The sequence below is a fragment of the Rana temporaria genome, chromosome 1 (assembly GCF_905171775.1).
Source record: "Rana temporaria chromosome 1, aRanTem1.1, whole genome shotgun sequence".
Classification (NCBI taxonomy): Eukaryota; Metazoa; Chordata; class Amphibia; order Anura; family Ranidae; genus Rana; species Rana temporaria.
In genome coordinates, this window is record NC_053489.1 from 220731636 (window position 1) to 220745924 (window position 14289).

General features: G+C 41.2%; 1 protein-coding gene across 2 annotated transcripts in view; it reads left to right on the forward strand.

Moving 5' to 3' along the window:
* The window catches only part of CHEK2 (checkpoint kinase 2), a 63576-nt gene extending 49798 nt beyond the window's left edge, over window positions 1-13778 (forward strand). For both annotated transcript variants that reach the window (XM_040350728.1, XM_040350719.1), the window contains exons 11-15: window positions 1050-1213; window positions 1356-1471; window positions 3982-4067; window positions 6080-6151; window positions 13245-13778. In XM_040350728.1, the coding sequence (XP_040206662.1) occupies window positions 1050-1213; window positions 1356-1471; window positions 3982-4067; window positions 6080-6151; window positions 13245-13346 (540 nt within the window). In that variant the 3' untranslated portion in view covers window positions 13347-13778. The remainder of the gene's footprint in view (window positions 1-1049; window positions 1214-1355; window positions 1472-3981; window positions 4068-6079; window positions 6152-13244) is intronic.
* Window positions 13779-14289: the final 511 nt, after the last annotated feature.

Consider the following 14289-nt stretch of genomic DNA (forward strand, 5'->3'; position numbering starts at 1 on the left):
GCCCCCTTACTTTCAGTATGGGCACTACGCTAAAGTTAGTGGGGAATGGGAGGGTTAGTTTACTCCCATTCACAATTCATTGAAATTTAGGCTTTTGTCATTTCAGGACTGTCCTGTGTGGTCAGTCTGCGCTCCAGGGGTGCGTTACCACCCCTGGGCGACAGTTGGCGCTAGAGGGGTTCTGACAGACTCGCTTTTCCCAGCAGCCAATCAGAGGAGTGTTTCCCTCATTGGGCATGCTGGGGGAGGGGGGGTATACCTGTGGCAACCGTCATTAGTTGTTCTGTTCTGTGTGGGGCCTGAGTTCCAGGTGCGGGATCCGCCACCGTGGCCTACTTCACCGAGGTTGAGCACCATGCGGAGCCTCGCCCTGACATTGAGAGGGGCCCCAGCGGCTTGCTGGGTCCCAACCTTCTGCTGAGAGGATCCTAGGCTGGGAGCTGTGCGATGGGTATCGGCTCGGGAAGAACCTAGAATTAGAGGTTATCCAGGAGGCCCAAACGAACCATCGGGGATCCAGTCACCACACTGCATGACAGGTATGCTTAAGCTGTCAGTTGGTGACGCTATCTGAACTGACTGGGAGGATTCACTCAATCTGATCTCCGAGGACATTATATGATGCCCTCACCGAACTAGCCAAGTGGTTAAAAGAAGCAAAACCGGCTCCCCCCCCACTGTCCTCTGATGACCAGCAGAGTTTAACCCACTCTCTTAGCCCAGGTTGTCCAGTACCCACCATAGCCTGTGATTGGACAATGAGAATTTTCAATCACCATGCTTCTTGTCAGCAGAAGAAATTATTTGCTGTTTTTACTGCTTCTTTCTTTCATACTCCAGAACTGGATTGTAAGAGACTGATACTAGGTCATAGTGAGGTACTTACACCGCTTAAATTTAAAAAAAGAATAAAAATAAAATGTAATGATGTATTAATGATTACAGAGCTGCACTGATTTGTATCCTTTATAGCTGCATTGAGTTAACTTAAGGTTGAAATTATTGTCTTTTAGTGTCCTGTTATAGTATATATTACTGCTATTCTACAGATCACAGACTTTGGCCAGTCCAAAATTCTTGGCGAAACCTTATTAATGAAGACACTATGTGGAACCCCTACCTATTTAGCTCCTGAAGTGCTAAACACAGCTGGCACAGCTGGATACAGTAGTGCAGTGGATTTCTGGAGTTTAGGAGTCATTCTTTTTGTATGGTAAGTATGTTGTGGCTTATTCATTATTTGAATGTAGAAACAAATGAGATGTTATATTTCATTTTTTTTATTGTTGCATAGTAATGACTAATAACAGTTGACAGATGTGATTTATGTTCTCCCTTATATTTTTGTATTGTAGCCTTAGTGGATACCCACCATTTTCGGAGAACCATAATAAAATGCCACTTAAAGATCAGATCACAGGAGGACATTACACATTTATTTCTGGTGCTTGGCAGAATGTATCACAAACAGGTATGGAAATGAATGACTGTGCCAATGTACTAGCTTTTAGAATCTCACATGCACAGTCAACTTTTAAATGTCAGGACCTAAAATCTCAGTTTGGTCACAAATCTGTGCCGCAAAGTTAAAGCTGGTGCCTAACCATTTTGAACCTTATCTGCTGAGATAAATGAAGCTTTATATTCCCTGGCTCCAATAAAGTGGTTGTAAACCCTTAGATATCCCCAGTGAAGTGAATGGCCTCATGTGATACACAGATATGAAACAAATCCTCATACATAAGTTGTATCTGTTTTATCTGTCCTTTGTTCTTTGCATCCATTCAAAGTGCTGCAAGTGGTTGTAAACCCTAAAGCCTCGTACACACAATCGGATATCTGATAGAATCTAGTCCGATGGATTTTTTCGTCAGATATCCGTCTTGCCTACACACCATCAGTCAAAAATCCGACCATGCCAAAACGCGGTGACGACATGCTGAAAAAAATGAAATTCAATGCTTCCGAGCATGCGTCGACTTGATTCTGAGCATGGAAAAAATAAATGTTCCTGGACTGCCGCACTCTGATAGGCGATTTATTGAAACAAAATGAATAATTTTCCATTGATTCTGAGCATGCGTGGATTTTAAACGATGGACTTTTTTTTATCCATAGGAAAAATTTAAAACATGTTCTATTTTTTTTCACCGATGAAAAACAAACCGATAAACAGTACATCGGTCTGTTTTCATCGGACAAACTGATCGTGTGTACAGGGCTTTACACACCACTTTGACCTACAGGTAAGCCTAGATTAAGGCTTACCTGTAGGTGCTAGAAATATCTCCTTAACCTACATGGTTAAGGAAATATTTCCAAGAAAGCCTACACCGATGTCTACGGCGCATGCGCCGTAAACAACGGCGCACTGAGCGTGCCGCTACTAACGGCGATCATGCCGTTAGTGGAGGCTCCCACGCACATGCGCGGGAGTGACATCATCGCTGCTCTGGCCAGTCACATCGCTGGAGCAGCGATACTCGGAAGTCACTCCGGGTATCATGGCGGTGACAAAGGAGGTGTCTGAGAACCGCTGCGGGGGCTTCGTTCGCAGGAAAGTAATTCATAATGATCTATATGCATACTAGCTCATTATGCCTTTGTCTTGCAGGTTTTTTTTTTGTGTTTGTTTTTTAGGAGAGGGTTTGCTTCCTCTTTAAAGCTTGGCTGAGAATTCAGAAAAAAAGTGGGTGGAGAGCTGAAATGACACTCTGCAGAGCTCAGTGAGGAGAGCTCTGATAGCTATCTGGAGGGAAGAAAAACACCCCCTTCACACATCTCACAGGAATGGATCTAAGGCTGCCAATTTGCTGGAGCTCCTTCCCCTGTTGCTATTTTTCTCTTGGTGTCAGGGAAAACTTGTCAGAAGTGACTCATGCTGATCGCAGAGGAATGAAGCAGCAGACAGAAATTACACTTAATGCTCTTAATTGAGACAAGTACACACTATAGAGGGATATGCTTTGTTCAATTTTAATGTTTGAGGTTTACAACCACTTTAAATTAAGCCTAACCTTGCCTAAACTTTTTCTCAGTAAAACAATACTAAGGCCTCGTACACACGACCGGGTTTCTCGGCAAAAACCAGCAAGAAAACTGCTTCTTGCCGAGATTCCCGTTCGTGTGTACGAGGCATTCAGGTTTCTCGTCTGGAAATCTGGCCAGAATCTCAACGAGAAATAAAGAGAACCTGCTTTCTTTTTTTTTTTTTTGAGATTCTTGTCGGGCCTGTTTCCCGACGAGAAACCCAAGAGTGTGTATACTTGTCACCGTGGAAACCCGCGCATGCTCCAAATGACTTTGACGCATGGACGGTAGCTTCCACGGCATAGGTAGCGTGAAGCAAGATGGCGGCGACGGCATCGAATGTGACAAGCGCATGCTCGTCATGCGCGATGACGTCACTGCATTCTTTCCTTTAAAGAGAACCGCGGTTCTTTTGAAATAAAAGTTGGTACACTCCGGCGGCAAGAGTTTCTTGCCAAGAATCTCGTCAGGGAAAACGACGGTTTTTTTCTGACGAGATTCTCGGGTGTGTACGAGGCCTGAAGGGCAAAAAATTCTACCTGCAAGTACCTGTGTCTTAGTCTTCAGATTGTTTCCTGTGGCACCTTCCTAATTCTAGGTCCATAATGTACATGAAAATTAGATTTCTGGATGGGTCTAGATTAAACCCTGCTTCTTCCTGGCACTGTACCACCCCTATCATCAAACTTTTAAACACCATAACTTCAGTGTGCAGTAGAGACTAATTCAGTTGACAATTAAATGACAGGGAAGCATAGCGGGGTGATTTGAAGATGAACATGGGTACCCCAGCCTCTACACAGTGTTTCCATAGTGAAATAATGTGGGCTATGTCAGTATCATTTCAAACATTCCTACTGGTTTGTAGATTTGATTCATTGGTTTCTTAATTTCGCATTGATTTAATCCATGGTATAACTCAAACCCCTTACAGACAATATATTTTTTAAGCTCTAGATCTTGTGAAGAAACTGTTAGTTGTTGACCCAGAGAAGAGACTGACAACAAGGGAAGCCTTGGAACACCCTTGGCTACAGGTAAGAACATACATTTTAAGTAAGCCAAAATGGTGGCACTGTAGATTAAAATAAACAAGGAGGCACGCTATCCTGAATAATGTTTGGTGAATACCAATGCTAAATCATAATTTACACTGAAAAGTGAAGATGGGAGGGAAAGTATTAACTGTACTCAAAGACTACTATGAAATGAGTTATTTCAATTTACATATTTGAAAAATATGCATTTTTAGATGCAGACTAGGGTGATTTCCTTTGTCAGCATGTTTCATCAGCTACATGCAAAGGAATACTTTCTTCTGGAGTAGGTGGCTATGTATAGCAGAGGAAAATGTTGGCATTTTTCATCAGCCAGGCCCACCATATCTAATATATGTGCACAGTGGGCATATGACAACTGAGGTACGTGCTCTGCAATGTCCGGATCCAGAGTAAAAAAAAGAGGTGTATACGGTTTAAACCGTGTTTTAGATTATTTTGTTAGCTATATAATCATTTTACAAATCAGCGTATTAATATATAACACAGGATTTTCAAGGCACTATGGATTAGCACAGCCGATGCTTGTGTACTTTTGGGTTGAGTCTAGTTTAAAGCCTCATTCTTAGCAATAGTTATGGCTTTCATTCGTGTGTGTTTGTGTAAAATTGAGCTTGAGCTACTGATCTCTGTGCTAAAAAAGCACTACATCTTTTCAATACAAACACATTTCCCCATGGTTTACCTCTTTAAAAACGCTGTTAGTATCGAAAAATACCTGATGATTTCACCAGAAATCCAGTGTGCTCCTGTTTGAGCTGCAAACACTGCCCCTGCTGCACTAAAATCCCTAGCAGTGTTATCAGGCCTCCCTGGGTTCCGCTCCTACTGCATTGCCCTAGATTACTGAACACCTCCCCTTATGTCTTGTAGCCAAAGGTATGGAAACGGGGCAGGCAATGTGTTGATGCTGTATGAATGTCAATGCTGTATGAATTATAAAAGATCAAAATTAAATAAATGGTATTAGCCTAGTAAATAAATAGCAAGAAAAGTGCAACAATGTGCAAAACACCACATATGGATCTTTATGGATACAAAATTGTGCAACAAATTGCAATGTAATCATCAAAATTGTAGAATTGGTGCAAGTACAAAAAAATATAAATAAAGGAAGTTTGCTGCCACTCCATGAAGATGTTGATAGACCTAATGGATGTAGAGCGAGACAGGGACGCTGACGGTATCGCATTTTTGAGTGGTTTGAGCCCATGTTGTGTGATAAAACCGCAGCACCACCACCGACTTAGCTGATCGTGTTTTCCTAAGTGCCGTGTGGGCACTTGGAATATGTGAGTGGATATTTTGTTTCACAAATGCCTGTCTGAATTTGTGGTACTCTATGAGAAGCATTTTTTATTTTTCACCTCATTCATCGTCTGTTCCATGGCACATCGGAATGATTGAATACAGCAGAGCAAAGCAGAGGCTATTGGAAGGCTCACGGTCCCAGCTGATAAGGTCTTTCAGTGAGATTGGTGAGGGAATCACTGTTTGAACACTGTTGGCTTGGTTAGCCTTCACATCATTGAAATATTTCACCTCTCGCTTACCATCATTAATATTTTTTGGGACTTACTAATATCACTTGCATATTTTTATATATTTTTTCATCACATATATATCTTGGGCGCTGTTATAATCTTTTGTACTAAGAAGAGGAGGAGCCTAGAGTGCCTTTGGGGGACTCCAGAAGAGGAGGTTTGGGTTAGCTCTGTGTAATGCCATTAAGTATAACATGTTTTTTATTTTAGAAGGAAAAACAAAAGCCTTTACAACCGCCTTAAAGAATTAATCACTTGTTTATTATGTAAATAGTTTTTTGAGATTCCCTTCAAACCAGCTTTTGCAAAACACTGATCTTGTGCTTCAGTCTAATCTCTCTGAATATTTTCTTTGAGCTTTTTAGCTATTGGAACTTTCCCTTTTACATTTAGCGTGTTCTCAGTGCAGAATTATTATTTGATGTTGCAATGTTAATTTTTCCTCAGGATGATGACCTGAAAAGGACTGCTGAGAGGTTAATGTATGATGATGCTCACCCAATGCCTCCTCCCTCACAGGTAAATATTTTTTTTTATTGCCAGTTAGATTACATGGTGATGGCCATGTGAGATAATTCTTGAAGCGAAACTTGTGTCTTTGTGTATAGATAGATGAATGTCATTCTTTTAATGCAAATAATTCTGTTAACTACTTCCGCCAACCTGAAATATATATGGAAAGAAACTGCGCTAAAATAACAGAAAATAAGGAGGTGAGGAAAAAGACCTGCAACGTAGTCAGCCTATTCACTGGGCTGCGATTACCATGTAAACAATAAATACAAGAAAAAGGACATAAGAAAAATATAAATCGCGCTACCTCTACAACCCTTCTTGACAAACACAAATTTAAACATTTACAAGTACCGTAGGTGATATATATGAAGCTCACTACTAAATCAAAACAATGGAGTATAATGGCCACTAGGGTGCACTATGGTGATTAGAAGGAAAAACCCAAATAACACTTTGATCAGAAAAAAACATATAACTAAAATTAGGTTATAGCTCTAAATAAATTAATTAATGAACAGTCCAGAATGTTGACAAAATGAAAGTCCATAAATATTTTTATTTTGTATTTCTTTCTTTCCAAAATACGGTGTGTTACAAACAAGGATCATCGCGTCAACATAAACAGTGCATAGTACATACATCCAAAGCGACAGTTATCCTATTGCTTGTATATATAGTATCTTACCCTCGCTCCCCTCCCCCCTCCCAACCCTCCATCCCCCCCCCCCTCCCTTTCCCCGCCACCCCCCCCCCTCAGGTCGCACCCGTAACATCTTGGACAAGACAAAAAAGAGAAAGGAAGGAAGAAGAAAAGCGGTCAAAAAGTAGGGGAGAGAGACTCGTTATACAGATCTAAGTTGTAATCACATATTATTTTTTTCCCCTTCTTTCTTTTTTTTTTTTTCTCTTCTCTTTTTCCCCTTCCTTTTTCTCTTTTTTTTTTTTTTCTCCCTTTATAGAGGGAAATCTAGATCAGGTATGGCTTGTTGATGTTTTTAGCTATTTGGGGTTTCCCGGCTTCAATGGATAGAGGGAAGTTACCAGTGCCACCAAACGTTTTACCTCTGCGTCAGGAGGCCTATGCTTTTCAACCAAGGTCCCCACACTTTTTCTAGCTTTTTGTGGTTTCCTTGCTTGATAAATACCACTCTCTAACTCTCTATTAACCTATCTATTGTTTCAGTCCAGTGCCTGGTGCTTGGAGGGTCCTGTGCCTCCCATCGCTGGGCGATTAATTTACATGCCTGAAATAGGCCTCTCAGCACACCCTCCATTGTCCCCTGAGGAAGACTATCGTCTTCCATGTCTCCCAAGAGACAGGTTCTAGCCTCTACCACCAATGAGGACCCAAAAACATTATTGAGCTTATTAATGACCTCTGTCCAATATCTAAAAAGTTTAGGACATCTCCAAAACATATGGACAAGGTCACCTGTGGCATTACATCTAGGGCATTGATCGTCCGGTTTCCAACCAAATTGGTGCATTTTTTTAGGGGTATAATATACTCTATGCAGCAAAAAGAGGTGAGACAGTCTGTGCAGGGGCAATAGACACTAATACCCCTCTGGTCAAAATACATCTCTCATGCGTTATCGGTCCCAAGTCTCGTTCCCATCTTTCTTTGCTCCTAAGGATATGTTTATGATTTATAGCCCTGCCCCCCAAGTTATTGTATAATTCTGAAATAAACCCTTTTGTTGAAACTTTTTGGGCTATTTTATTGAGAACAGGGGTCTGGGCCCTGATTAGTGGGTAGGACTTAAACTGGGTCTGAATGGCATGTCTAATCTGAAGGTAATTGAAAAAAGTATTATTTGGGATATTGAATTCTAGTCTTAAGTCTGAGAACGTCTTCATAGTATTCCCCTCGTACAAATGGACCAATCGTGTGATTCCCTGTCTCTCCCAGATACCGCATCTCTCCACCCCCTCAATTTCTGGAAGGTTTTTATTATGCCAAAGGGGAGTGAATTCAGATATACCAAAATATCCCAGCAATGTCTTTGTTGTCCTCCACACCTTATTGAGTAGGTCAATAGTGGGGCATTTATATGCAAATGAATTTGCTTCCAGGACTTCTATTAACGTTCTATGTGGAGCCCCTGCCAACATTATTTTGAAGCCATCTTCTCTGGGGTCCAAGCTCCCGCAACCCGCAATATGCTGGAGCTGGGACACCAGAAAATAGATTCTTGGGTGTGGGACCGCCATCCCTCCCCCCCCGACCGGCAGCTGCATAGTCTTCAACCCAATTCTGGCCTGCTTGCCTTTCCACATTAATTCGCGAAATAGCGTTTCCAGTTTCTTAAACCACCCTTGGTTAATCCAAATTGGGGAATTATGGAGAATATAAAGTATCTGGGGGAGCCAGACCATTTTAATTAAACTGCATCTCCCAGCCGTGGAGAGAGGGAGGCGTCTCCAGATCTCTTTTTTTTTGCTTGAGCTTAGACAATAGAGGGGCCAGGTTTATTCCGGTATAGTCCCTGACGTCTCGAGTGATCCAAACCCCCAAATACTTAAATATCTTCAGGATTTTCAATTGGGGCATGTCAGCTGTCGCAGCAGATCGGGTTGCGTCCATTAGTAACAAAGCCGACTTGTCCCAATTGATGGTTAATCCAGAGAACCCGCCGAACTCTTCAATCATCTGGACCACTGGGATCAATGAGTTATTGACGTCTCCAATAAAAAAAAGGATGTCGTCTGCGAACAATGATATTCTGTCCTCATCTAGGCCCCTTTTTAAATCCCAAAATATCTTCCTTACATCTAGTTTTTAAAGCTAAGGGTTCCATGGCCAACGCAAATAAAAGTGGGGACAGGGGACATCCCTGCCTCGTTCCCCTCTCCAACTCAAACAGATCTGATGTTTCACCGTTGATCTTAACTTTTGCACAAGGTTTATTATACAGGAGCTTAACCCACCTAGTAAAGGACGGGCCAAACCCGAAGCCTTCTAGTGTCCGCCATAGATATGTCCACTCCAGGCTGTCAAATGCTTTGGCAGCGTCTAAAGCCAATAATGCCAGAGGTGTCTCGTTGTCAGTAGGGATCTGGATGTTTAAAAAAACCCTTCTTATATTAAGGCTTGTTGACCTATTGGGAATAAATCCCGACTGGTCAGGGTGGATAAGACGCTCAATACACCCTTTTAACCTTGTTGCGAGCACCTTTTGCAAGGATTTTTACGTCCGTGCAAAGTAGCGAAATTGGGCGGTATGATGCAGGGTCGAGTTGATCTTTTCCCTCTTTAGGGATTATAATGATTGTTGCCTCCGTCATAGAGGGAGGAAGATGTCCTTTAGAGAAAGCCTGGTTCAGCGTATGTAGTAGCTCAGGCAATAATATATCACCATATTATTAAAAAATTTCTGCTGGGAGCCCATCGGGGCCTGGTGATTTATGATTGGCCATCTCTACCACAGCACATCTCAGTTCTTCCAACGTAAGTGGGGATTCTAGTTTTTTTTTCTCATTGTCCGTCAGAGTTGGAAAAGATAGTCCCTGAAAAAAAGCCTCCATATTCTCATTCTCGCCCCTTGATTTGTATAGGGTTTTATAAAATTCGTGGAACGTACTTCTTATCCCCCTGCCATCCGTTACAATTTCGCCTGTCGAGTTTCTAATGGCCCCAATATTGGAAGAAGGAGAGTTAGTCTGTATCAGGAGCGACAGCACCTGCCCCGCTCTTTCCCGTTCACCAAATTGAAATTGCTTTTGAAAAATTTGGCGGTTCGCGGTCTTTCTCCTAATTACCATTTTATAAGCCTGTTGTTTTTCAAGCCATTCCCTTTGTCTGTTTAGAGAGGGATCTATTATGTACCGTTGCTCGGCTAACATCACGGCATTCCTCGCTTCCTCCTCCCATTGCCTGGATTCCCACTGTAATCTTGCAACTTTTTGTATTAACAAGCCCCTTAGATATGCCTTCAGGGAGTCCCAGACCATATCAGCATCTGCTGTGCCAGTATTAATCTGGGTGTATGCCCTCAGATCATCCAACAGCTCTTGTGAATTCCCAATCAATTCAAGCCAATAGGGACTGATTTTCCACCCCTTTGGAGTCAATCTCTCCCTTTTTCTGATTGTTAGGTCTAGTGGTGAATGGTCTGAGACCCCTCTCGGGCCATATTCTATTTCCTTTACCTTATTTATTAGAAGTGAATTACCCAAGGCCAAGTCAATTCTGGATAATGTGTTATAGGAGCTGGAAAAACACGAAAACTGCCTGGTCGTTGGATGGTGGACACGCCAGATATCCTTTAACCCTGCCTCCTCCATAAACTGGACCAAGCGACCTCCCCTTTCGCTCTTTGAGTCCAGCCTCGGGGGGAATCTATCGTACGCATTGTCAGGGGCTTCGTTATAATCTCCCACTGCTATCAGGGGGACATCCGGCCTGTCCATCATGAACTCAATTAGTTTCTGTAGGACTAAAAAGTTAAAGGGGGGGGGGGGGGGGGGACATATATATTGGCCAATATATAAGGCTCATTATCTATTGTGCAAGCCAAAAAGATATAGCGTCCCTGTTCGTCTATCCAGCTCTGTTCGCAGGAGAATAGTAGTCCCTTACTCACTAGTATACTAACTCCCCGTGAGTACGAAGAATGTACCGAATGGTACCTATATGGAAACTTACGTATACCCACTTGGGTCATACTATCTTTCGTTAAATGGGTCTCCTGTAGACAAAGTATCCCTGGTCCCCTCCCCTCCATTGAAGCCAGAACCAATGCTTTTTTAGTTGAATCGCCCATCCCTCTTATATTCCATGACCTAATTCTCCAAGCAATAATTGGTGTACAGTAAGGAAAAAGAAAGTGCGAAACCAAAAACATAGAGATTGACATAATATTGAACTTCTCTCTCCCCCTTTAGCGGCCCTTGCCAGCAACGTCTACTCTCCTTCCTGTCCCCATTCAGCCGTTTAATAGTAGAGCTGACTAAAGTATATCCCACCCCAGATTGACCCTCCCCCTCCCTCTCCTCCCTCCGCCCAAACCCCCAAGTCCATAAATATTTAGCAGGTGAAATGTCAAACGCCTGTGCATTTGTGCCACATTTCAGATTAGTTGCAATTGTGTCCAAAAGAAAAAGTGATGTGTCCTCCACCAGATATATGGATTAGCTCCTTATCAGATTTCCACGATCCCTTATGACAGGGGATAAAAAACAGCATGTATTAGGTGCCAATCTCGCAGTTCAGACATATACGGTCCTGATGGATCTCATTCAAAAGAAATTTCACCGGCATCAGTGCCCACCATGTAAGAAACAGTAACAGCTCCACATAGTGTATTAAATGAGTAAAGAATTTATTAAAAAAAGTAAAATTGCACTTACAATCATGCAGTTAAAAAATCTCCTTGAATCTAATGTGCCGTCCGGTACACAAAACTCTCAGGCACCCGTCCACTGGGGGAACGTTTGGAGCTTCTTGGGTGACCATATTTTTTTTTTTAATACATTTCTGTAGCTAAAAGTTGAACTTTTAGCTATACTTTTAAGGCTGTTTGACCATGTAACTGTTGCCCTTGATTTACAAGCTGAATGCTTTAATTGCATTGTGTTTTCTAAATTATGGTAAGTTACACAGAAATGTATTAAAAAAAAAATATGGTCTAATATGTGGCTGCTACTGTAATGTAAACAAGCGGTTCTGGATGCACAGTTGGCTGTTTTCCTTTTAAAGCATAAACTATTTTTGATAGGATGTGAGACATGTAGATATCTGTTTTCTTGTTCAATTCTTTTTTTTTTATTATTATTTTAAGAAGAAATAACAAGAATGCCCACCCAGCAGCCATAGCTTCTGTGACAATGCATAAGGATTAACAAGAAATGAGCAAGCATATAAAAAACATTTTTTTCAATTGTTAAATCGAGGTATCTGCTCCCACTTCCAGGGAAAGATCACTGCAATCTTGTTCGGCGATCTATGCAATATCTGTCCCTCCTCCCCAACTCGCGCATGCGCAGTAGGAAACAGGCTGTGAAGCCATAAGGCTTCACTTCCTGTTACCCTTAGTAAGGATGCCGGCGCCTGCACCCGGAGCCGAGGGACGAGTTGGCTTCGGGTGCAGATATTGCGGGCTCCCTGGACAGTCACGTGCATTAGAGCTGCATGATTCTGGCCAAAATGAGAATCAAGATTTTTTTGCTTAGAATAAAGATCACGATTCTCGCAGCGTAAAATCTTTCATATTATACCAAAAAATTGGGCTAACTTTACTGGTTAGTTTTTTTTTATATATATATTAAAGTAATTTTTCCCCAAAAAACTGCATTTGAAAGAAATGCAAGGCTGCTGCTACCTGGATTTCTGTTCACACTTATGTTGGGTTTTACCAGGTGAATTTTGTCAGGCCTCGGCTGTCTCGGGCTTTAATGGCGAGGTTATATAGGAGGCTCTATTTAGCCAACTCTGTTAATCTGTTGGTTATTGTGGGTTTGTTATCATTTTGGTGCTATCGCCCAACTCTCAATTGGACTGCTTTTGGACATCCCAGTGTACCTAAATACATGATCCTGTGTCTTTTAACATATAAATACATTTTTTTTACTTGGTGTAAAATGCTTTTCTTGGATTACATTAATGGTCTTAGGTTCCCCCCCCTGTTATGACACACTGCTGCTGCTACTTGCTAAAAAATTGAGGTAGGCTGAGAGTGGGGAAGGGGTTATTCTGAGCTGTCCTTGGTGTCATAATCTAATGTACCTGAATAATTAATCATTTGTCCAATGTACTCGAAGAAAAGGATTTTTATTATAAATCCTTTTTTTATGCATTTGTTCTAAGGTAGACAGTAGAAATATTTAAACGCTTGTGAGGTATTCCCTTCTACATTATCTACCCATCTATGGTAAATTTCAAAATATTTTTTAACCAAAAGTTCAACTTTGGAGCCTGCCTTTTCCATGAATTCATAGACTACACAAGAGTTTCTGCCTGTACCTGCTGGTTGTTACCAGTTTGAATATATGCCAGGGTATAATGCAGCTTACCTTTTCCACCATTGATATAATATTGGGAAGTACACATTTTCCTGAAGTCCTAATAATTTTCTTCATTGTGTTTATCCTATAGAGCCTTGTTAGTCGCAAACGTGTACATGAAGCAGACTCGGAAGCCAGTACTTCATCATTTTCGGAGACAACAACCCAGCATGAAAAGAGGACAAAAAAATAAGACTTTTTTTGTTGTACACTGTGACCTTTTTGTTTTTTTAGGTTTTTGTATATACCACTGTCAAATTCTGTTTTTTATGCATTACTTCTTGGCGCAGCTCTATTTTTTCTAGCTGTTACTATAACGACATACAATATTTTCTGATGAAAAGGATTGTGTATTTTTAGAACTGGGCATGTGTAATACCTGGGATATACTGTACAGTCTTGTAGAATGGAAAACCCAAGTATGGTTCTTAAGAAATGCTGCTTAGATGTTGTGAACATTCAGGTTACTTAGTGGCACTTACTGTAGTTCACTGTCCAAGCCAGGAACATCAACATGTTTTTGTTGTAAATACACTATTCAGTCAACATCCACCTCAAAATCATGTCACTCGAGCAAGAATAAAATTGTAAATCAGGGCTTAGGAAAAATAAACTTTGAAAATAATATTGATTACCGTTATTTCAATGTTGCCCAAAATAATTAGTTTTTTGGTAGATTATGGAGATTTAAAATACCTAATAGTTTCTTATTATCTTGGGGACTCTGATTGTGAGATCTGTCACTGAGTTCCCAGGTTTGTTGGATTTTTTTTATGTATTTTATTTTTGGGGCTGACTCTGCCCACCAGTGTCTACCTATCACTAAAATATCACTTTTAGGTGGTTTGACCCTTTTGGGTTTGTCACATGCACAGCTGAGAATCATTGGAGAGTATTTCTTGTGCAGTTGGGTCTACATTTCCTAATTGCCCATGAGCAACATTTTAACATATTAGCCTTTAGGTGCAGTAGCTACCTAAAAATGGTTGAGGAAACAAACTAGGTAATGAATGTTATGATTTATAAGTACTTATTATTAATAGTATGCCTTATTAAATCAAATTTCCTAGAAAGATGGAGATATGCTTCAAAGTACAAGCCTATATTTAAACCAAAACCCACTGACCTATATTGCT